Source organism: Amphibalanus amphitrite, unplaced genomic scaffold (genome assembly GCF_019059575.1).
Source record: "Amphibalanus amphitrite isolate SeventyFive unplaced genomic scaffold, NRLGWU_Aamphi_draft 000172F_arrow, whole genome shotgun sequence".
NCBI lineage: Eukaryota > Metazoa > Arthropoda > Thecostraca > Balanomorpha > Balanidae > Amphibalanus > Amphibalanus amphitrite.
The window spans coordinates 792,021-816,226 of NW_024881667.1; the positions used below are offsets into that span (position 1 = coordinate 792,021).

General features: G+C 48.2%; 1 protein-coding gene across 1 annotated transcript; it reads right to left on the reverse strand.

Annotated features, from left to right (window-relative positions):
• Positions 1 to 479: 479 nt before the first annotated feature.
• LOC122383740 (cystathionine beta-synthase-like) lies at positions 480 to 23,773 on the reverse strand. The gene is made up of 6 exons (XM_043370473.1): positions 23,588 to 23,773; positions 22,694 to 22,951; positions 10,383 to 10,517; positions 5,670 to 5,754; positions 1,529 to 1,637; positions 480 to 756 (listed from the first exon to the last, which is right to left on the reverse strand). The coding sequence occupies exons 1-6, from the start codon at positions 23,659 to 23,661 to the stop codon at positions 656 to 658; spliced, it is 762 nt and encodes a 253-aa protein (XP_043226408.1). The 5' UTR covers positions 23,662 to 23,773; the 3' UTR covers positions 480 to 655.
• Between the last annotated feature and the right edge of the window lie 433 nt (positions 23,774 to 24,206).

The following is a 24,206-nucleotide window of genomic DNA, read 5'->3' on the forward strand; positions in this document are numbered from 1 at the left end:
ATGATATGATCTATAAAAATGAACAACTTTTTCGATAGCTTTTCAGAGCATCTGTTAGAGGTCGGGGGTAATTGGCCCGGGCACTTGGCTGGGTCAGGATTAATGTTGTCTCCCAAATCTAACAAAACCATAAAACTGGGGGCAGTTAAATAATTATTGACCTTGCCGCGCCTGTGGTTGCCGTGGACCACAAAGTGACCAAACGCTCATTTATGAGTTGACAGTCCCCTCTTCGGAAGCAGTTTGCTCGTATATTAGAGCGCCACGCAACAGGCAACGTTGCGGAGTGAATGGAAATAATTCCAAAAGAACTGTGGTTCCTATTCGGGTCGTATAAGTGTTGACACTATCATACCAGCCAATTCACGTTCGGAATATGACGCTTCAATGACCATATCATATAGCTGAGGGCTGTTTCTCGACTTATCCTTTTCTTGCGCACTTCTCATAAATGTTCCAACAGCAAGAAGTCTCGTAGCTTATGTTGCCATATTATTATTACTCAACATGATCAAGTCACAAATACATCAGTTTAAAACACTGAATTATGCAGCCGGCAGCGATCGAAATGACTTTCCGATGTCCATGACGGTAAAAACTTCTGTTCTTCCAGTCGATTCGGTCGAGGTCACAGGTCGGGTCACAGGTCAGGTCACTACACCGATAGGCTGGTCCTTACGATGTACCCCAGTAGGTCGGTCGGGGTCACCAAACCAATCACGACCATCTTATTTGCTACCTTCCCCTGCTCCGTCACTGAAAAAGAACGGTTCTTGTCAGTCATGCATATTTGTAGTCAAGACGCGATACACAATGTGTAATAAGGCACAATATAATGTCATAGTCATTCCATTGCAGCATTGAACCACGGCTGTGCTAAAGTGTACTGGCAGATAGGTATCTGGACATTGTTTGCCGACCATTTTCAGAAAAGGGACGTTTAAATATTTAATCATAATACTGGAGGCGTATCGCACGTTTCGTGATTCATTAAAGACAAAATGAAAAGCATGGCGATAAAGACGAAGTTAATAAGGCTTGTGTTGTTGCAATGCAAAGTACAATTAAAAATGAAATCAGTATCTAGTTTCCTTAGTTAACCTGTTAAAAAGACAATGTCAACATGTCTTTTTTCAAAAGCTATAATTAACACCCCAGTCTTTTTACTGATGCTTCAAACGGTTCTATATTTGGTCTTCAATGAGCTGGCAATCCTAGCGAAACTGTAAAAATCCACATCCTCCTTTTGGTAGTTACAGCGTAATTGCAACGTGGGGAAACGAAAAGTCTGGCAAAGTCACAGAGTCCATCCAAAATGCCACTCGAAAAGGATGCACACCTCTGAAAAGTCCCGTTTGGTAAAGCCAAGGCCACATGGACAACATTCCACACTGATTGGCGCGTCTGATACCTTTGTCGGCCTGACAACAAGTACCATGAACTCGAGTTCAGCCCTGCCCGTTAGTCGCCCGCTGCCGTTCGCCGCGGCGCGCGCGCCATGTTGGGAGGTGACGAGGCCGGTACTCACCACGCCGCTGGCTGTGCACAATCAGCGCACAGCCGTGGAGCTGCAGCTTTTTTGACAGCTCGAGCAGTGTGTGATCACGCGACAGAGTGCACAGATCGCGGCACATCACCTGAGGAACACACGGCCACGGTCAGCGGCCATATCCGGCTGACAGACCGATCATACTGATAGCCGGACGACGAGCAGGCCACAGACACTGGCGCGACAAGAATGCGCCTCAGAAAAAGGTTGGACCGGAGCTTAGGCAAACAGCTGGGTGCATGTCAGGGAAAGTGAACGATTATACCGTACAGTGGTTGCGTGTCGTACATGCTAAGTGAGCGGGGCATGCGGCGATGATAAATCTTATTACGGCGTGTAAGGAGCGTACGAACAAGTAGCGATCAACGATTAAGCCGAAACACGGAATCGCACGGCTCATGGGATTGGTATTGCTTCCTATCCCAACGCGCCTGGAATTGAACAAAACAGTGGCGAGCTGGTGTTCTCAAGGTTAATCCGGTTGTAGCGCCAATTACAAAGCGGACATCCATATTCGACAGCCGTTGAAAGTAGTATTGAATCGAACCGAATCGGAAACGTGACCAAGGAAACTTGAGCTTGATGCTTCGAAACATGTGATGCTGTGATGCTTCGAAACATGCCTGGCTCATTCGACTGAAAGCAAAGATTTGAGTAAGAATTAGGCATAGATGTTCAGTTTTGAGTACTGCTAATTTCTACTGCAATTTTCGAAGGTTTATTGGGAACAGACAGTGGCTATTGAACACATGTGCCAAGGCAGTTTTCGAACGTCGCCCAAATTGTCCAAGAGAAAAATTACCTACATAAGCATCATCAAAATCACGCAATAAAGCTTAAAGTAGTCATGCAAATGAAAGCTGACATAAAGGTAGCAACACAAATTGCAGTCGAAGGTGCAAAAAATTGTAACTTTGCACCTCTCTTCGTCGGGATTGGCGAGAAAAGCCAAACAATGGTGACGGCGATTAAAGGGACAGTATCATCGAAAAAAAATCAATGTATGGAGCTGATTTTTTTTTTACTAGCATTTCTTATTTTTCTGAATCAGAAAAGCATAGTTTGAGGACCGAACTCGGTGAAAAATATTTTTTCATGAGCGAGTAATTTTCATGAGCGAACCACCACTACAAGCATGGCCGCCACTTTGGAAGCCTGCGAAGTTACTACAGAACTGGCGCAGATAATACATTATTGACGCTACGCTTACGCGGCCGCTCCTCTGATTGAGTTGCCGTTAGGAAAAGGCAGCATTAGGTATTGCCCAGAAGATATCACGTGACAATATTCTCGTACTTGAAGCAAATGTGAAGTACTTTTAGCAGATCAGATGACGTCATACATATACGTCATACATTGGAGGGAGATTGTGATTCAAGCTGGAGGAATTCCTTTGTTGAGCCGCTAGAATCCGAAGGTAACAGCGGAAATTGTCTACGACTATTTAATGAATTTAACGGTGATGAATAAGTGCGAAAAACGTTTTGGCTTTATAAAATTTGATGAAATGACCAGGGTAAAAGTTTTATTACTGGCGGTCAATTCAAAACGGCGCAAACATTTAAACAGTGAAGATAGTGAAGCACGATTCAAAGTGTAGTACACCTTTCGTACTTTGAGCGGCGATAGCGGGATAACGGTGTGGAGCTTCGAGGATCGGTCTTCAGTTCCCGGACCAGAAAGGTGGGGCCTATGCAATGTCAAATTTCATCAAAATGGTGATACTGTCCCTTTAACCCGCGACCTGGTGGGGGGCTATTTTTTGCCCCCCCCCCCCCCTCCAGACTTTTCGATATATCTCCAGAACCGCTCCGCCGATCGTCACCAAACTCTCAGTACCCTTCCGGACATCAATTTTACACATTGTGACCAAAAATTTTTCCAAAGGCTAAGATAGGTTGGCCGGAAATGACGTCAGAGTGACGTCATGTTGTCAGAGTGACGTCATGTTCTGCCGTTTTCGACCCAAAAAGGGTTTCGCGGGAAGAGCTGTCAGGCCTATAGCTTTGCACATACAGAAAAATGATAAATACATAAAAGCTGTAGAATAGACAGGGCTACAAAACTGCCATCTCGGATTTTTGAAATTTTTAGATTTTGACCCCCAAAAATCAAAAAATAATTTTTTTTTGATATGATAATCGAAAAATCCAAAAAAAATTGACTTTCACAAAAACCGGAATATTTGTGATAGTCCTTACCGCCTTCCAATATTTGTGATAGTCCTTACCGCCTTCCATCCACATACCAAATTTGAGATTGATACCTCTTTTTTTGGCGAAGCTATAGCGAAAAAACTGTTCAAAATTGATGACGTCAAATTTTCAAACTCAATTTTTAGCAATTCTAGACCCCGTAGCGCAAAACAAAGACCACCATTAGACTCCCCGTGACGAGCTGCATTGAATCAATACCCATTTTATGCAAAACTATCAACTTTAAAATTTGACCTTTTTTGGCCTGAACTAGACCTGACCTTGACCTGCACTTCACCAGAAAGTGACCTAAGCCGTACCTGATAGTCTTATAACCAACACCATTGAGTTGGAAATGAAAAATTGGCCATAAAACATGCATCACACAACCTTAGTAAAGTTGGGCTCATGTGACCTGACCTGTGACCCTTGGTGACCTGACCTGTGACCTGAACTGGTATTGTCAGTGACCTCTTATAGCAACATATCTACTAGGCAACTGACGCCCTATCGCTGATTCTCGACAAAATGCGTTTTCCTCGGTGTTATAGCGCATTCCCTAGAACAGGGGTCGGCAAATGGTGGGGCATGCCCCTTTGGGGGTAATGGAGCCCTTTCGGTGGGGGTAATGAGGGATTCTGAGAAAACCTAGCTTTTCAGAGTTAGTGGCTCCATTGATGGAACCATCGTTGCATCCCAGGGTTCAAAGATTAGCCTAGGTCAAAGGCATAGCACACATTGATTAGATACCAATTTTCACGTAGCTGCTCGCTTCACCATCTCACCGCGGCTCCGCACAGTCGTACAAAAGCAGCTGCAATTTTTAACCGTCGCCCGTCTGTTGGCGTTTCCACAGCCGCTAACGTAAGGGGGAGAAGTCGATCGGACCCCCGCAGCCTCTCGGACTCTGAGATGGAGCTGTGCATAAAAAAACAGCGTATTACCCGTGACTATAGGAAGCCGCTGCTGCCCATTTTTAAGGTCCTTTGTCATTTCGTCTCATTCAGGAGGTCAAAGACAAGTGTCGAGAAAATCGGGACCCGCTATAACTTCTTGAAGTGAGATTTTATGGCTCAAGATGATCTCCAGAAAAAGCTCATCAGCCAATAATCATTATGGGTCCAGAGGCCAGTTTTGCCGACAGAAAAATAGCTGCCTGCCGGAGTTTTGCGCCTAAAGACCGCTTCACATACGATAAAACCCTATCCACTTACATGCTCATCGTGCATCGCGTATGTGAAGCGGTTTTTAGGCAAAAACTCCGGCAGGCGGTTATTTTTCTGTTGGTAAAACTGGCCTCAGGTTTTCCCGGGCAGGTAAATAAAAAAAAAATGATTGGCTCGAGGGTACAATTTGGTCGTGATCCAACGGCTTTTACGTGAGCTTTTACGAAAAACCACCGGCCGCCCCTTTATGTACGAGGGTTAAATGGGATATATTAAATGTTTTGTGGAGGAAGTGTCATGTTTTAAATTTGATGCATCGGAAATGCAGAAATACCCAAAGAGTTCCAGAAGGTATGGAATTTCAGTGCCTAAACTTGGTTGTGTCAGCAATGGGGTCAGGTAGGTGGGGGTAATGGCCCTGCCTGGCGCCTAAAAAGGGGGCACAACCCCGAATGACCTGCCGACCACTGCCCTAGAAGACCCGTGAACGGTGAAGCATTTCATCTTTGACCTGACCTGTGACGTCATCGGTGACCCCGAGGTCAATGAAATTTGGTTTCCTTCGACAAATTTGACAGGCCTTTCGAACACCGTTTGAATTTTGCGGATCCGTCCAGTAATTTCGGAGATACGAGGGGGGGGGGTGCAAAAAATAGCCCCCCCCACCAGGTCGCGTTATAAACAGACCCCACCAGGGCGCGGGTTAAGCGCTCTATTGTAGCTCAATACAGAGCCCTCACATACGAGTACTTCACTTACCTCTCCGACTGGTGTGGACGGCAGCGACCTTTGGACGGCTAGTGACGTCATCAGTGACCTCAGAGTCACAATACCAAGCAGCTCCCTGTGGAGCAGAAAGGCACGGTGTCACAGCGGGATGAGATAACTCATCACGGAATGCCCAAACCACGCGAGCCTAGCTATAGGGAACTATTCACAAACAAAATTAAATAAGCCTACTTTTCGGCTTGGGCTGATCAACGTGTCTGTTTGTCTGCTCGATTGTTTGTTTGTGTGTAGAGGAGAAATGTGGCATGTAAACGTTTCGCCGTTAGTTAATTGATTTTCATTTTTCAGGTATTACTAAACGGTCTTGAGCCACAGTAGTGTGAAAGCACTTAGTGATAGCGCCTGACATACCTGCATGTCAACAGGTAAATAAATTCCGCATTGCAGCTGCTGTGTCGAAAAAAAAACAATGCTTGGAATGTTCATTGTCATCCTCACGAAGCTTTTCGGCAGTACCTTGGAGTATGATCTTCCATGTTCCACGGAAGGCGAGGGAAGGTCAACAAGTGTTCGGTGCTCAGAAGGGTAGAGTTACAGAGTCGGTAGGACAGCAAAGACGCCACAAAGAACGTAATGTAGCCGTGCATGTAAGTACGGATCGGTTTGACTTCGACCTCGTCTTTAAGTGGGTTCTTTGATTTTTTGGTGATCTTTTGGTATTAACCCTCGCCCGGTAAGGGGGGAGGTCGAACGGGCCCCCCTCGTTTTTTTCGCGACTAACTCGCGGCAAAAAGCAGCGGCCGATCGCGACTAAATTTCACTACCCTCGCGTTAATCAAGTCTACACCTACCCTGAAAATTTCATGACCCTGACCCAAATGACCTTTGACCTGTGACCTACTTTTCGAAACCATGTTTGGCCGGAATCGCGATTCGGCGTATGTCGGCTCGCATCAGCCGCGCGCTTGCAGCCTTTTTGTGGCTTCAAGCGTTCAAACATGTGATATGATGTTGGTCCCAAGCATTAGGGTGGATGTCAAGGTCACCTGAAGGTCAGGTCAGGCCATTGACCTTTGATGACCTCGGTTAACTATTTCGAGTTTACATGTTTCTAAGCTAGTTTTTGGAGCTGAATTCGAATTTATCAACCATTTGAACATTTACGAAGCACATAGATTTGATGCCTTCGTAACATGTTACGAAGCTGTCAGAGGTGGTTGACACGTACTACGAATACCCGGCAGGACCCGTACTGATTGACACCTGGCAACTGCCCAGCCGGCCGGCTGCCCGTCTGGGAGAGGTTCAACGGACCCCCCCCCCCCCTATACGTTCGCGGCTGGCAAAACACCAATATGGGCGAGGGTTAACACAAGAATTGGATAAATAAATTAACCCGCGCCCGGCTGGGGGTCCTGGATTTCCACGCCCTGCTGGGGGGGGGGGGTGTTTGAACACCCCTCCCCCTTCTAACTCGGCTCCTGGGCCACGTAGCGACACGCGGAAGGCGGCGTTCGAAAGAGCGTCAAAAATAATGAGGAAATCACTTCGGTCAATTTTTTGGTCAGGTCAAAGGTCAGGTCACCAGAGGTCATTGAAGGCAAAATTTCGCCGATTTCAAGGTCGAATGTCGACAATTTCCAAGAAGCCAGCGCATAACTCGGGAACCAATAAACCTACAGCGCCCCGGAAAAGCGCATTCGATAGCCCTATTAACGCCCTTTCTAAGAAATTCTCTCAGATTTGACCTAACGTCAACGGTTTTGCCTGCAGGGGGCAAAAACTGCAAAAATAGCCGATTTTTCGGAAACAGTTTTTCTGCAATAACTTTTGACTCAAGCCTTGTACGAGCTTACTTTTGCCGGCATCGTGTTCCTCTCGTCAAGACGCATCGAATAAACTATAATTTGACCTTGAAAGGTCAACTTGAAAATTTGACCTCAGGTCAAGGTCATGACCTGACCGGAAAGGGTCATGTTGCATATCAGTCGATCGGTATCGTCGAGCTGAACACATCTAAGGCGTTTTCATCGCTCTAGCATGCCTCTATCAAAAGTTATTTGCGAAAAACTGTTAGATACTATTCGTGACCTAAGATGACCTCAGGGCATAAACCCAGCCAGCAATTTTGCTCCGGGCCCAAGCAGGCTCAAGTGCGGATTGCCCGAGATTTTTAGTCGGGCTAAAGTCGGCTAGGGCTTGGGCTAAAGTCGGCGTATGACACAGAAACGCCGACTAAAGCCCATGCTCTGCCGGAGGTATGCCCGCTCTGCGAGCTCCGGGCAGCCATAGTTTAGCCCTAGTTGAGCGACGATTGGCGTTAGCCCGATTTAAGCCCGAGCAGTGAATCCATTTATATAATGGAGATTACTCTGGGCCCGAGCGGGCTGAACTCCGGCAAGCCCACTCTGTGTGCCCTGTCTATCCCGACTTAAGCCATAGAAGTGAATGGGGTTTATACATTGCAAACTGCTGTGGCTTTGCTCGGGTTCGGCTCGAGTGACGGCTCCTGTTTTCTCAAGTCTCGACTTGACTTCATCTTGCTTTTGCTTCACACTGGATCAAGTAGCAAGGAGCAGGCAATGCACTTTCAGCAGGTTGTGTGGTTTTAATGCATATTTAAAATTGCTACGGTCACTCATATGCTCTGTTAACCGGTCATCGAGCATTGCGAAAGGAAAGTAGTGGTTGACTTTGATTGAATGTTTATTTCAAACGACTACAGACACGTCAAATGAAACACAAATACATGAAACAGTGGACTGCAAACTGCAGCTCAATAATATGTCATGAGTCATGAAAAAGCGCCATCAAAACTATAAATCAATCACAAGACCCGCTAGCCTCCCTCCCCGTTCGGCGTTCATAATACTTGATTGAACACTTAACCGAAAGCATAAAGTAAGGACAGCAAGTAATCGCTCATAAGACATAAAGCAATTAGCAAACAATCGTTTATAAAGAACTTCACTCTGGTGAATGGGAGCTTTGGAGGCGTCTGGCTCCTCCACACACACACACACACATCTGCAGTAGGTGGTCGGCCAGCTTTCGGCGCAGTTTCCGTATATGTAGGTAAACCTACTTAATTATAAGCAGGCAGTTTCCGCTAAACCACTTGGCGAGGGCGACAGCGGCGTCCACCCGGTCCTGGTTTGTATAACTATTCCATTTTTTGGAACCATTTGCTCTAATGGTACGTACCTGAAAAAGAGATCAATTGGTTTAATTTACAATGCATGTTTGCTTGAAAAATAACTTATTGTTGCATTAATACTGTAACAGCACTTCTCATTGATCCGTATAAAATGTTCATTCGAATTTTTCAACGCGGACAGAGAATGAGCGTGCTCGGTGATAAGTAGACAAATATTTGTGTTTTGTATTTCATTTTCCTGGTTCAGAAGTGCTGGTATTTCACAAAGATATATATAAAGGCACGGAATGCGGCTTTTCTGAGCGAGGGTATAAGTCGCCAGGCTGAACAGCTATTCAGCTTCATGTTTGATGGCGTGAAACTCAGTCAAAATAATGACGTTTACATACGATCAAGCGCACCATTCAATACAATTACCTACCGTAAAACTCCATGCCAGTCCACTTGATAAGAGCAATGAGCACTATCCCTTCTTCCCGCTGTCACACGCGCCCAAACATCAACCACCAAATGCCCCAACACCGGTGTGTCGTTTCGTCGCACAGCGCGCAGACTGTCACAAACGCTGCACATGATTGGCGCAGAACTGCGCATGCGCGAACAGCCGAACAAGTATGGCTAAACTCCGGCTTTACTCCAGTTAGCCGAAGGACACAGCCAGCTTGATCAGCCCGCGCTCCGCCCAAGTTAAGCCTGTTTTGGATGCGCGGGCAGATGTCGGGCTGAGCTACTGCTATCCGCACGTGGGCATAGCTGCGGCATGCCCCAGCTCAGCCCTAGTAAAAAATACATTGGTTTTGATCAAAGTGGGCAAACCCAAGCTAAGCCCAAGCTGCCCGACGTTTGCCACAGTTCAGCCCAAGCGAATTGCTGGCTGGGAACAGGGGTCACGGACACCATTTTCATGTTCAGTGTGTCTAAACCACTTGTAATTCAGTGTTTGGGAGTGTTTATAATGTCTTTCGTCCAAAAGAGGCGCATTTCAATTTTCTCCCATTGACTTATAATGGGGAGGTCGCAAAATTGACCTGACCTTAGGTCATCGATATCAAAATTCTATGATATACATTTTGTACATGCTATTGCTCTTAGCAATCGCTGAAAGTTTCAAAGCGATCGGTCACTTGGTGTAGCTATGACAGACATTGAAACTTTTTATGAGGTAAGGTCACTTCAAGTGACCTGGTGACCTGACCTTGCATGACCTTGGTCTGAAATTTTCACAACATGTGTAGAATTGATGTATGATAAGGTGTACCAAAAACGGCGGCGCTCCGCGCCGCCGTTTTTGAGATATTTGCGAAAAACCACAAGGGGGGGTGTTCAAACACCCCCCCCCCAGCAGGGCGCGGGTTAACGCTCTTATTATAAAACTCCATGTGTATAAAACGGCTGTATAAAGCGTCGCTAAATGTGGCTATGCCTATCCAAGCGAAGGCTAAACAGTAGGTGTTCGCTAGAATTGTGTTTTTCTATTGAAATAATGTACCTTAACTACTTGCTTGGAATATAAATTGGACGTCTTTTAGTAGCTTTATATAAAAAGCCGTTGTGAAGTGACCGAGGTGGCCGGGTAGAGCACTCACCCCGGCTGGCTGACCACGGGCAGCTGGTCGAGGCCCTCCTCCAGCATAATATCGACGGCGTCCTGACACTGCACAGAGGGCAGCACCGTCAGTGGAGCCGAGACATACATGGACGACACCTTGCGGTCCCACCACCTGCCGGAGAGGGCACAGGGGGCGGCACCGTCACACCTGGGGCCGGGGCTCGGGAGCACACAAGTGGTGACGCTGACACGGTGTCTACGTCTTTAGTCGGGTGAGTGACAGAGGTGTCTGTCTGAGCCATGAGCTCAGATCACGAAATTGGGGGTGAAAGTCACCCGGCGACCCAAGCCTGTGCCAAACGGCGTGGATACTGGATAGACTGTGCCGCTCAGCACTCAAGCCATGCGGCACAGTCTACCAGTACTAGGCGGCGGCTAGCAGCGCTGAGGCCTTGGTAATTGGTGGATAAAGAGTCCCTATCGGATCAACCCGTTCCTGATTGACGAATGTACATTCACGAGGGTGGCGACATTGTCACTGTGCCTGCGTCATAGAATATCAACTGTCGTGCTCAGGAAGCTACTTGACCAGCAAGTTCGTCCATCCACCGTGCCTATACAGAAGCCAGCTTCCTCAACAACCGGAAACAGGTCGTTCGACTTGGTGGCTCGAATCCTGTCTCAACAGAGCTCACTACCACGTGTGGAACGCCCCAAGGGACAAAATCGCCCCGATTGCATTTTTGGCTCATATAAATGACTGCTATGTTACCGAAGATCATCGGTGGAAGTATGTGGACGACCTCAGTATCGGCATCCTGTCACCTGCAAGAGACGCAAACATTGTTCTCCAGAGAGTCCAGACGGCCGCATCCACTCTATCAACGGAAAAAAGTGTCATATGCTCATTTGCAACTTCTCTCACAACACGGATATGGACGGCGCAGTAACCCTTAACCCTATTAGTGGCAGGGGGGGGGGGGTTGTTTTCATCCACCCCTCAGGTTTTTCGGGAATATCTCCGAAACCGCTGAAGCTACGATGCAGAAATTTTCTGACTTTTCCTAAAACTAAATTAGGCACATTCCCTGAAAATTTCAAGTTCATAACTTTACCAGGGGCGGCTCCAGAGCACTGGGAATTGGGGGTCCTATTCGTGAAGCGAGTCATTCGGGCGAAGATCACGATGCTGCACCTGCAGTTTTACGAACAGTGAATGAAAGCTATCATGTGATAACATATACAAAGTTATTGTGCATCCTCCTTTGACACGTTTTTGCTATAATAGGCGGATCCAGGCGTCCAAAAAGGGGGGTTATGTTTTACCTCCCAACATAGGTGCCCTGACACCGCCTATGCATGACCAATACAATTGTAGTCGTTCTCTCATAAGAAAATTGTAACATAACAAGACCATTACCACCCTTTTTAGAAACAGTACCAACAAAAACCTTATTTACTATGCTTTTTGTGTACCCCCAATCTCAATGATCTGTATCCGCCTATGATTTTTGAAAATGCATATTTTTAGGATCCATGTGAATTCCTGGTTCATTCTCTATCGATCGGCAAAAGTTGCGTTAAGATTGGTTCAGAAACCTGGCCGTGATAAACAGTCTAAAATGTATCTGCAATTTGCCCGTTTTTACCCCCCTCTACCCCCCCCCCCCTATTGACATTTTTAATTTTTCTTTTTTAGAAATGTAGATCACGTTGAGCCAAATCGAATGCCGTTTGAATTTTGAAAATCGGCCCGTTAGATCTCGAGATATCAAGGGGGGTCGTAAACAGCCCCCCCCCCTGCCACTAATAGGGGTAGCCAGGAGCCTGCCACTAATAGGGTTAACAACGAACCAGTACCTATCGTCCCTACCATGAAACTTCTCGGCGTTTATACTACTTCTGACCTAAAGCGGACGGCAAATACAAATCATATCACAAAAAAAAACGCCTCACGCAGGCTGTTCATGCTCACAGTCCTCCGTCAGTTCCATGCAGATCTGAGCGATATCCGCGCCATCTACATTAGCTTCATTCGTCCGTGTCTGGAATACTACTCTCAGCTGTGGCACACGGGACTGACACAGCAACAAGCACAAGCAATCGAGCAAGTCCAGAAAAGAGCTTGCAAAATCATGATAGGATACGAAATCTACACCGACTACGCCTCTGCCTGCCAGCTCCTCAACCTCGAGACGCTGAGTGAGCGTCGCGATGCTGCCCTCTGCAAGCTGGCGGCCGACATCCTCGCCAACCCCGTCCACCCACTGTACCCGGGCGAGCAGCTGGCAAATGTGAGGCGCCCTCTGCGCCGGCAGCGAAAGCTTGTCGTACCGCGGGCCAAAACTGAGCGGTATAAAAAGTCCACTGTGCCTGTACTCATATGTAGATCTAATGAACAGGATGTGATCCCCACGTAGATATGCTCGGAGCTCTTTTGAAATGCACTGTGTTTTTAATTTTTGTGATGCTTCTCACTTCTTCATGTGGTGCCACCATTGCACAGGAGCTCATGTACGGCCTTTTTACCAGTCGTTGACTGTCACGTGGTCAAATAAACCTTTATGTATGTATGTGTTACAGGCAAAGTGAAAACTCGGGCATTTTGCAAAATGCCTAGGCAATTTGCAAAATGCCTGACCGGCCAGGCATTTTGCAAAATGCCCAGGCAGTTTGCAAACTACCTGACCCACCAGGCATTTTGCAAACTGCCTGAAATATTTTCCCAGCCATTTTGCAAAATGCCTGGCATCAAACTCGCACTAGCGACGATGTATAGGTAAGCATCATTTGTAACTGCCGCTTACAAAAGTTCATTGCTGTCAATGCGCACCAAGCGAGGGGACACTGCGTTCTCCGGGTAGCGCAGCCGAGTTCAGGTCACTGAGCCCCAGCGGCCGTCGGGTGCCGAGCACCGGGCGTGGTTTCGTGGGTAAACATGCGCTCGGTACGATGATTGTACTGTTTCTAAGAGCTCTTGGTGGCTTTTTGAAAATACTATGCAGGGTGGATATTGATCAGAAAAGAATACTCTTCCAATTTGCGAAAATTTGGTTGTTACACGTTTACGTACATTATCAATCGTCTCTGCCGGAACAGTTGCCCACGAGGGCAGAATACTGGACATCGCAGCTTTTATGGCTACAACTCCGTATACCTATACGAAAGGTACGGAGACGGTGGCTCATGTCCATTCAGCGTTGGCTCCTTCTCGACACGTAGGTATTCAGAGTGTCACGAACTTGATACGCGTTTGACGCGGTCTTGTCCCTCCATGCCCCTCCTGAGTGCTGAATGGATGTAATTTGAACGGGTCCGGCACCAGGGCATCTAAATCGGCCATCCCCCGGTATCTGAAGATTTTACCATGAAGCTGAAGCCGCTCAACATCAGGCTGCAACCCTGACTTATCGTCATCCATTAGTGGTGCAGCTGGATTTCGACAAAACCCACCAAATCTGGACCATTCAGGACTAGAGATTCAGACTTTTTAATGATGAGGCCGTGAGGCGATATTAGCCGTTTTCACGACGGCCATCTGGTACACATTTGGTTAACATCTGGTGCAGATTAAGTGCATATTTGGTCAAATGAGGTTCAGACTTCAGTGTCTCTTAGTAGCTATCAGCTAGGGTTGTAGGTACTAATTGCTTATATGCCTCCTTTGTCGTATTATCAGAGAGCATCATCGGTTAAAACACTGAAATAAATTCATAAAATAAATATATTTGCTGTAAAAGAGATTAGGTGCAGATTTGGTCAAATTAGGTGCACTCGCCGGATAGCCCGTCGTGAAAACGGCTATTAGAGCTCTTCTTAGTCACTAACCGTCCAGACAAGCAGTTCTGGGCCAACAGCAGCTCAGAGGCGCTGCACCGTCGAGACGGTGAAGCACTCACTGGGCACTGGGGATTCTCGTTTGGGGCATGATGGGCTACAGAGGCCTATTTGAGCTTCACCAGGTGCCGCGGGGACAGACCATGTGGCCGCTGATAACTTGTCAGCCAGGTGCTGGAGAGCACTAACGCAACTACGATGCAATACATTTCGGGACACAAGCACAACATCTCGCAACAATTTCGTGACACCCTGTATTCGTGACCGTGGAATGTGTCACATGTGCCCACAACACATGAGAAATGTGTTGTGGGGTCAGTCACAGTGGAACGTTTATGATCAACGCCTGTAGTCAACAAAAACGGTGGAATATATGAAAACCCACTCCCAGGCATTTTGCAAAATGCCTGGCGGGTCAGGCATTTTGCAAATTGCCTAGGCATTTTGCAAAATGCCCGAGTTTTCACTTTGCCTGTAACATATGTATGTATGTATGTATGTATGTATGTATGTCAACTGTATGACAGCGGTGTCTGTCTCGGTCAGTTTGTCAGCACATATTGTCAGAGTGTGCACATGGTGTTGAAGGAGCGACGGAAGTCCTCTATCATGTCCCCGCCCGCTGCAGACCGCTGTCCTTGGCCTGGGCGGCCGCCTGGGCTGCGTGCTCGTGGCGGCCGTTGATTGGTCGGTGACCCGCACCGGACCACCGGCGGCCACCGGTCACGTGACCTGACCCGGCAAGGGGTGAGCGGAAAGCCGAGCCGGGTTCTGACAGGGCCCAGGACAGGGCCCTAGCCAAGGACAGGGCCCAGAGGGCTGCAGACGCCCTTCTCGCCTGGGCAAAGAAGTCGAAGATGGTCGTTGCAGCTGAGAAGACCCAGATGCTGGTGTTGTCACAGTGGCACCGCGACGCAGTCGACTGCCAGATTAAGATGGCGGGGAAGACAGTGTCAGCCACGGACTCCATCAGCCTACTCGGCGTGCAGTTAGACCGTCTGCTCCACTTCGGCCCCCACTGCCATAAGCTGAGGAAGAAGGTCCGCCCACGCATCGCGCAGCTGCGTCAGCTGTCCGGACGCTCCTGGGGCCTCGAGGAGGACCTGCTCCGGACAGTAGCCAGCGGCTATGTCCGAGGAGCCCTGGAGCATGCCGCAGCAGCCTGGCTTCCTGCCACGCCGCCCTCCCACGTGGAACTTCTGGAGAGGGAAATGAGAGCAGCGGCGAGAGTCGTCACGGGGTGCACTCGCAGCACTCCGTCGGACGCGCTCATGGCGGAAGCGGGCCTTCTCCCGGTATCGGTGAGGAGAAGGACACTGGCTGCGCGTTTCCTGGCCAAGGCGACTGCGCTCCCCCCGGAGGAGCCGCTCCATCGAGTAGCCGCGTCGGACGCCCCGGCCCGTCTAAGATCCGTGACGGGCTGGAGAACCCTGGGACGAGAGATGTGGGAGGCGGCCGGTGTCGGCCCCCCTATCGACCCAGTATCGCAGGCGAGCGTCCCCCCGTGGGAAGTGAAGAGCGGGGTCACCATCAGCCTGGACGTGGGACCACTACCACTGAATGCGACTCCCACACAGAAGAGAGACGCGGCGACCTGTCACCTAGGTAGTCTGCCACAGTGCGCGACTTGGGTTTGGTCCGACGGCTCGGTGGAGGGAGGCATCACAAACGGCGGCGCTGGCGTTTTCATCGAGGACCCGGACGGCCAGCAGCACCTACTCACGGTGCCGGCGGGGAACGTCTGCTCCAGCTACCGTGCTGAAATGGTAGCCCTCAGAGAAGCGCTGAAGTTCCTGCTGGACCGACAAACCCTCCCTCCTGAGCCGATCGTGATATGCACGGACTCCCAGTCAGCTCTGGCGACACTCCGGGGTGGCCCCTCTACCCAAACAACCCTCATAGGAGGAGAAATCTGGGCGGCGCTTCAACAGCTGGCGGCCCGCGGCAGGCGTACCTACCTACAGTGGGTACCTTCCCACTGCGGCCTGCCCGGGAACGAGAGAGCGGACGAGCTGGCGAAGCAAGCTTCAGCACTGGACCAAGAGGAAGTCCCCGTCGACGCCATGACGGTGTACCGCGCGGTGGCAAGGACGGCGCGGGACCAGTGGGTCAGCGACTGGCCGCGCGGATGGTACCGCAGCCTCATGGGAGCGAAGCTGCCGGGACCAGTCAGACACCTGGATCGAGCGGAGGCGGTGGATGTGCACCAGTTGCGAGCGGGGCACTGGTCAGGCTCCGCCCAGTACCTCCACCGAATCGGCCGGAACCCGTCGCGACACTGCCCGCAGTGCGAAGACGTGGACTGCCAGGGTGCCCGTTGCCCCCTGTGCAGAGAGACGGCGGATACTCCGTACCACGTCCTGGTCGAGTGCCCGGCCCTGATGGGCGCCAGGCTGCGACTCACCGGGACAATCAGACCCAACAGGGAAGAGGTGCGGAGCGACGGAGTTGTCGCGGCCCTGGCGGCCGCGTTCAGGACCCTGCAGAGCCGTCAGGCTACAGTCGACTGAGGTCGACCTGGAGGGAACAAACAACAACAACAACAACAGCCGGGTTCTGATAGAAGCGGCGGAGTCTAGCTGCCGTGTTGAAAAGTCTGCAAGTTTTCAAACGGTGGCATATAGATTGTCAGCAATCTTGCACCTTTGTTGACCTTCCTGCGGTAGGCGGGGTCAGGATGGGATCGTACCACGGAGTTCATTCCGTGCCCTTTGGACCGCTCACAGACACCACAGGGCCCCTGAATACAGCAACACTCGTTATCTGTACCGCCGGGTGGCACAGTACGGGTCAGTGGGTCGTGTTTATGGCTGGTATTCAGTTGACCCTTTGACCGACTGCTGGTAACATGACCCTAGACCCGGAACAGTGCTAAAACGTATTGCACGGTTAAAATGTCTAGTGAAGATGGACGGAGGTGAAAAAAATGTCTACGCTGTCTCCAACTGTATAAGCTGGCATACTGGCTCTGTCTCCAGGCAAATTGTAAACTTTTTTGGCTGAGCAGCACACGAAGCCCTTATTTATACAACCCCTACAATTTTCTGGCTTTGAAAGACACTCAATCAAGTTCTGTTAGATAAAAGGTGAAGTATTTTCAAGAGCTGAAAAAAGTTCAAAAAGTGGAAACAGAATATTTTGGATTTTGGAGTTGCTTTTGGGGGGAGTGTTCCTTTTATACCTTCAAAAACTTTCTGCCATCTTTCTGCCATCTGGACCCAACAATACCCATTGGAATACTGGTTATGTTTATACTGTGTTCCCATGCTTTTGAACCGCAGTTACCACGAATTCCGCGAACAAATGCGAAGGGTGTATTTGTTTCTGGGATAGACTAATGGCTAGCCTTTATGCTTTAATCGCGAGGTCAACTCAAAACGATTGAACTGATGGTTTACCAATGCTTATAGAGCTTGTGTCAGACCAGACAAAATCAGCTAAGCCCTGCGTCAGTCGTCCTGGACCAACCGTTCGATTACGGACGGTCCGCGTGGCGTTCGCATTGGGGTCCGCCTGATAAAAGACGCCGTTGTACCATTTCATGGCACACAGATGTTACGGTCGGTCCTTGGGCAATGGGCAGCAGTGTGGAGGCTGTGAGGGGATCGGCTAGACGTGTGTGCTAGTGGCTGCTCTCCTTCATCTACACAAAGGCAAGGTAATTGAAATTTTCAACTTACTTTGCTGTTAAATCAGCAATGCTTATGAATACAATGGGTGTTATTTTCCTAAAATAAAAGCCGGACGCAATTATCAGCTTTCGAAAGGACTATCCCTTCGGAGGTCGGTACTTCAAGCAAATCGTAAGAATTACCTACGAACAAATTAAGGTTAGCAGGGCGTTCAATCATTTCTATGTATACCTAAAACAGACAAAAAAGCAGGCTAGCACTGCACTTGTGGGCATCATTACCGGGTGTTATTCCAAACAGAGGGCTAGTTAATGAGCAACACGCAAATGCCTTAATTTGCCTACCAACTCTCCAATTAAAAGCAAGTCATATTTGGGTAACGTCGCGCCTGCCTTAAAATGACTCGCGGATACTACAGGCAAATTATTTATACCAACCTTGTTTATAAAGTGCAATGCTGCCCGTCGTCCCCGGATACCCCTCCCCACCCCCTGCCGCCCGCTCCCCGGCCCGTCCGCCACGGCCGGGCCAGGCCGGCCCGTGGCCTCGGGATCCGCCGACCTTCAGTGTAGGTGGCGCTACTGCCAACTGCCGGACCGGGGCCTTACCAGCCGCCATGGCCACCGTTGGCAGGTCGAGAAATGCAGAACTGCAAGGGACTGATTTGGCTACTGGAATGAAGTCATGCATTGATAATGAAAACGTCATCTCGCATATCCCTACTATTTTAAAGCTATAATTACCTTTGAATAAATGCTTGCTCTGCCATGCAGAAATCTAAGGCATGGGAATAAGCCAATGAAAATAGCAGATTTGCATTGATATAAGCACCAATGAAGATTTGGATTGTTTTAAATTATTGAGATGCATGCACATATTTAGACTGATCTCTGTCCTTACCTGATAGTGTCAGCAAAATGGGTGCTTTGATATAGACCACAAAGATTTAATATTTGTAAAATCAAAATGATGACTTTGGAGTATTTGCCCTTCACTTCCAACAGAAAGTCCAGAAATGGTTCAATAATATAGGTAAATGCTTGTTGCAAAATGCAAATGCTTGCATTGAGGCTGTGCACCTCAATCTGCAAATATCAAACCATGTGGTTTGTATAATGGGTACATAGAAACAAGTTTTACACATCATGGGCTGATGCTAGGACCAGCTAGGATAAGAAACAACATCAAGCTTAAATAAAACTTCTAATGAATACTTAATCTAAAATTCTTGAAATTCACAGAGAAGTGCAATCAGCAACAGAAACTTCAGGTTTGTCTTTTGTTTTCCTTTTGAAGTATTTGTAGAATAAAATGCAATCAATGTATTGTACCACCTTCACATGCATTCCTAAATCAGTCAATCAGAACTGAACTTTGAACTGAAATATAAAACAAATGAAAGGAAAACGACTGTTTCTGCATCAACTATATCATAAAAATCATTAACAAGGGATTTTGTACAATATATGTTACTTTTGTTTAAAAAGTTCGATATTTCCTCAGTAGGTACCTATTGATTCCTCAACTTCGATAATTATTCCCCAACCTCAACCATTGTCTTATTTTATTCTTACCTAGGTAGATCCTAAGATCCAACCACTCTCTTCCGTCACTTCAAGCACACTTCACTGTCGCGCTACTATCCCAACGGTATTTTCAGAAGCTGCGCCGCGTTGTCACAAGTGCGCAGGGTTTGTGCTAGCGTTTTCGCTACTGAAATTTTTTCGTGTCTCCGGAGACAGCCGTAAGGTCTAGTTTCGCGGCAAGCGTCACAGAGAATCGTCTTTATGGATTCCGCCCGGCTCTAGGAGTCATCACCTTCTCACCACCTTCTGTGTGCGGTGTCTCCGGGGCAGTCTATGTATACTGTATAGTGTATATAGTGCTCTGTGCTGTGGAGTATGAAGTTCTCGTAATGAACTAAGACTCAATATGATTTGATTTTTTGCGTCCATCAAATAAAACGAGAAGAATTTGACGACAACAATGAAACGAGATTGTTAGGTATCAAAGTGGTTGTGTCTCCGACGACCTTCCTTTATTGGATTGACTCTGTCTCCAACACCGGTTGGAGAGTTGACACCTTTTTTCACCTCTGAAGATGGAATCCAAACAATCCTGCTTCATAATCTAATGAGAAGGCTGGTGACTGGTGACGAAACCTGCATGCAAATTATAATTGTCATACCAATTTCCACGGCACTTAAATACAGAACAACCAATGCAAACCCCTTTAGAAAGCTAAAACATTACCACATAATTCAGCTTTTCGGACGCCTGCATCAAGGGCGGCGCCACCGTGGGGGCAGTGGGGGCAGACTGCCCCCACTGGCAGGAGGCCGTGGGGGCAAGACTATGTTTTTGCCCCCACAAAATTTGGCTGATGTATGGGAACAGAAGACCGGTGCAACATTCATTATAGGCGGTTATAATAGTACGCCTGTTTTTGACGGTCCTCGTATCAAGTGCGTCAGCAGAACGTTCGTTCTCGGACCGTCTGTCGCATATCTCGTACTCCCACTCATTCTCCTACTCATTTTCATTCACCAAAAGGCTGCCCTAGAGCTTGATCTCGAGGAGGTTGAGAAGCAGTTTATCAAAAGTCGGCCAGAGAAGAGATCACCCTCTTTTGGGAACCCTTAGACTGAGACTGAGCTCAGAGAGGTATGACAAAATGTGATAGGTATGTATATCCCGGGTTATCTGGAATTGTATGTGGGTCGCCCTAATGGAGCTTATTCTCGTACCTATATCAATCGTATGTGAGAGAATCGCACATATATACGTACTACGGGGAAAATGAGAAATAGGTACTGACTATAGTTTTGAGGAACACACCATTTTACATCTCAACGAACAACATAACGTTTTCAGTAGTTTTCACAGGTTTGTGTCTCGCAATCTAGTTTTATAGTTTTATTTCGGCCGGGCGGCCCGGGGGTAATCCTAACCACCGCAGCCCGGGGTAGCCCTCCCCCCCCCCCCTGTTTAACTCCGTTAATAAGGCAGCTACTGAAACAAAAATGGTACCAAACGAAAAGTATCTATGAGAAGATTCTAAAGCACCGAAACTTTTTGACCTCAGGTCAGTTTTCAAGGTCAGAATTCAAGGTCAAAGGCAAAAACCGGCATTAATGTAGTGGTCTCAAAGTACGTGTTCCAGAGGACGGCATGGTGCATAAAATCGGCTAAAAGGGATGTTGAACAAAAGAAGAGAATCCGTGGATTCCGATGATGTGCATAACATTCAAATTCAAGGTCACGATCATGCTCAAAATTGACCACAAACTTTGCACTTTTTCTTATATCTTGTATACTAAATTCCGAGATGTTTTGATATGTTTTCAAGCTTAGCGGACCCCTATTTGTGCTTAAGCTTACGATACAAGACTGCTACGAGGTCAAAGTCACAAGAGAGTATCCTTGCTAGAGGCTATTTCACTATTCAAGTCAGGCATAATAATTAAAACATGTTTTGCCATACTGAGGCTCTAAATGAATGCTTACAGCAAAATGGATGCCAGAGGCCAAGAATCGTGATCAGCGGCTACGAAATCATCACAAATGACCTTCCATGTGTAAAAATCAACCAAATGTCATTCGAGGTCACATGAGGTCAACATAAAACTTGACCTTTTCCAAACAATATATATGTCATTCGACGCGTCTCGACAAGACTAATGCGAAGGTACCACTGCCGTAGCTCCAGAACCATTTTTGTTGAAGTTATTTGCGAAAAAAAAGAAACTAAAGCCCCAGCTCGGGGTCGTTGCCCTGACCTCTGACCTCAGGTCACCAAAGTTACTTAAGTATTTTTTCTGGGTCAAATGCTACACAACCGTGCTCGTAATTTGTCTTTATCTCTAAAACTCAATTTTTGGCAGCTGGTTGAAGTTCACGTCTGTGACGACGAAGTTTGCCGTGCAGGAGTCTAGAAAAATCGGCTCTGAGACATTATCAAGGAGGCTAGGTCCAAATTTTTTGCTTCAAAAGATGTCAAACTAATGGGGGATGAGGTACAGCAAGCTTCGTCTTTCTATCCCTAAGCGTTCGTGAGGTATCGCAAATATTCGCCAGGGGAGGCGAAAAACGCCCCCCCCCCTTTCCGGGCCCGCGAGGGTTAATGGTTAAACTCAATACGCCTATGCATGAAACCTAAAACCAAAATAATTTTGAATGACAACATCTAGGGACAATGTGCTCATGGATTTTGCAGATCGGCGTTATCAGACAACAGTCGGGTCAGTCTCAAGCTTGCCCCCACTGGCGAAAATTCGTGGCGCCGCCACTGGCCTGCATCCAACCTAAGTGGTCATGCTTATTTCAAACATTGCACTCTCCCAATGACCACATAAAGATCAGTCGTATGTGACGATCTAAGACCGGTTGAAATGCGGGACACTCGGTTATTGTCCGGCGGGGTTCATCACCCCCGGCAGTTCTGGAGGCGCACATGAGGACAGCGCGTGATGCGTCACCGTCTGCGCTTCCCTCAGCGACCGGGGTACGCCGCTGCCGTCCAGTGTTTACCATTCACGTCATGGGGTGTAAACTAATCGGGCCGCTGCGAAAGAGCGCGGCTTCCATGGATTGTTGTGGTGAGTGCGCAGCGCGCTTGAATGTTCTGGCAACATTTGAATTGTAAGACATTCTAGGCTGTAGTTTACAAATCTATGAATGAATCTTTATTTCATTTTATTTGTCAAATCAAATCTTTATTTCTTCTACACAATATGCAGTACTGGGCGTGTTAATCGTAGTAAATATGCGTTCTACGCCTGTGAATCATTGGTCATTCCACCTACCACAATAACCAAACAAATTGCCTCTAGTAAACACCCACCATTCTACTGACCCAGCAGCAGCCAAACCCACTCACCCAGACGTCTGGGCCGCTGGGTCCTCTCCGCTCACACCACCTCCCAGACCGGCGGCCGGCAGGCTGGGCAGGTGCCATGTGGCTGTGAGAGGCGTCCTGGTGATCCACGCACTCGTCTGGGCCGGGTATGAGGTCAGCGACCCGTCGCCGGTCTCTGCTGACCCCTCGGGCAGCGCCGCCGGGCGCGGCGACACGTCGAGGGCGTCGTTTGTTTGAAAATCGGATGGAGAGGTAAGCGTGTCATACGCTGTCAGCTCACTGAAAATAGTAAAATACGGACGTTAATTTTCTTTTTTTTTGGTGAGTTAACCCTATTATTGGCAGGCTCCTGACTATGATGCATCTTAGGCAAGGCTGCTAAATGCCTCATGACAATGGTTGAGGCAACCTTAGCAGGTAAAAGCGTATAATACCTATGTAAAGCGGTGCGTCGTTACACAATGCAAGTTTTGCATGGCACCATCTCAGTCCCGACAAAAACTGTCGTGACAATTGCAATAGGACGCGATGTTTCCAAAGCAGCTCTTCTTTGGGAAATTGGCTAGAAATACATTCATTTATTTATTTATTTATTTTCTTTTTTGCTGGCCGCTGCAGGCCACCCACGAACCGCAACATTATCGATGTTATATAACATAATAGCACATTGCAAAATATTACATATACGCCGCAATGTAACAAAAATTAGGGGTTTTAGCGGTGCCCGTCAACGTGCACAAATATGAAAACTCGCCATTGAGGCGTCTGTGTTCCCCGACAAATGTCACCAGTGCAGTGAACCAACCAACATCTTGTCTTGTACATTCAAACACGTTAGAATTACTAAATCACACTGGATGCGGCGATTCACATTAGGTAACCTTCCTCTCAAGTCACTTGAAGTCATCTACTTACTCCTGAAACCTAACCCGTTTCTTCCTCCGGTTCGGCGCTGTGAAATCCACTAGACACGAGACTGCCGGCGACATCCCTCGCCTGCGCGGACCTCTCACAAACACAGACGCGTCGTATCTGCGCCCGGTCGCGCCGGTCGCCACTGCCGGCCCGCAGCGTCTTCCCTCGCGCACCTCCCAATACTGACGGCCCAGGTCACGGACTCTGCCAGCAAAAACCGGACCGATCCGGCTGACACCGGACACAGCCAGACGTAGCCGACTTCAAGGGCGCAAACAGGGGCGCAAACAGGTTCGGCAAAAGGTTGGACCGTGTTTGCAGTCGGGACTGCAGGGTTGAAAATAACTCACCCTCTTGAAAAGAGCTCGCTCAGTGTAGTTGGCATCAATGGACTCTGCCAGTTGGATAGTGAATGCAGTAAACAAACTTTGTTTTAGTGCTTCAATCGAGTTGTTTCAGCCTCACAGTGTGTGTTTGCGGTTTCGTTGCGTCGCCCCTGCGCACCCAGCCCCGTCAATCGCCGTCAGCCTGCAGTCGGTGCATTGTGTGGCCTTGACGCGCGAGCGAGGCTGGCTTCTGTTTGTGATAAGGCGGCGGAGGTCGCCGACCGCCGCGTCAC

Coding starts and splice junctions, on each gene's coding strand:
- LOC122383740 (XM_043370473.1), bottom strand. CDS start 23,661: ATGTCGCCGGCAGTCTCGTGTCTAGTGGATTTCACAGCGCCGAACCGG. Junction 5,755..10,382: donor CCCGTGGTCAGCCAGCCGGG/GTGAGTGCTCTA, acceptor TCTGCTCCACAG/GGAGCTGCTTGGTATTGTGA. Junction 757..1,528: donor TGTGCACAGCCAGCGGCGTG/GTGAGTACCGGC, acceptor GTTCTTTTTCAG/TGACGGAGCAGGGGAAGGTA.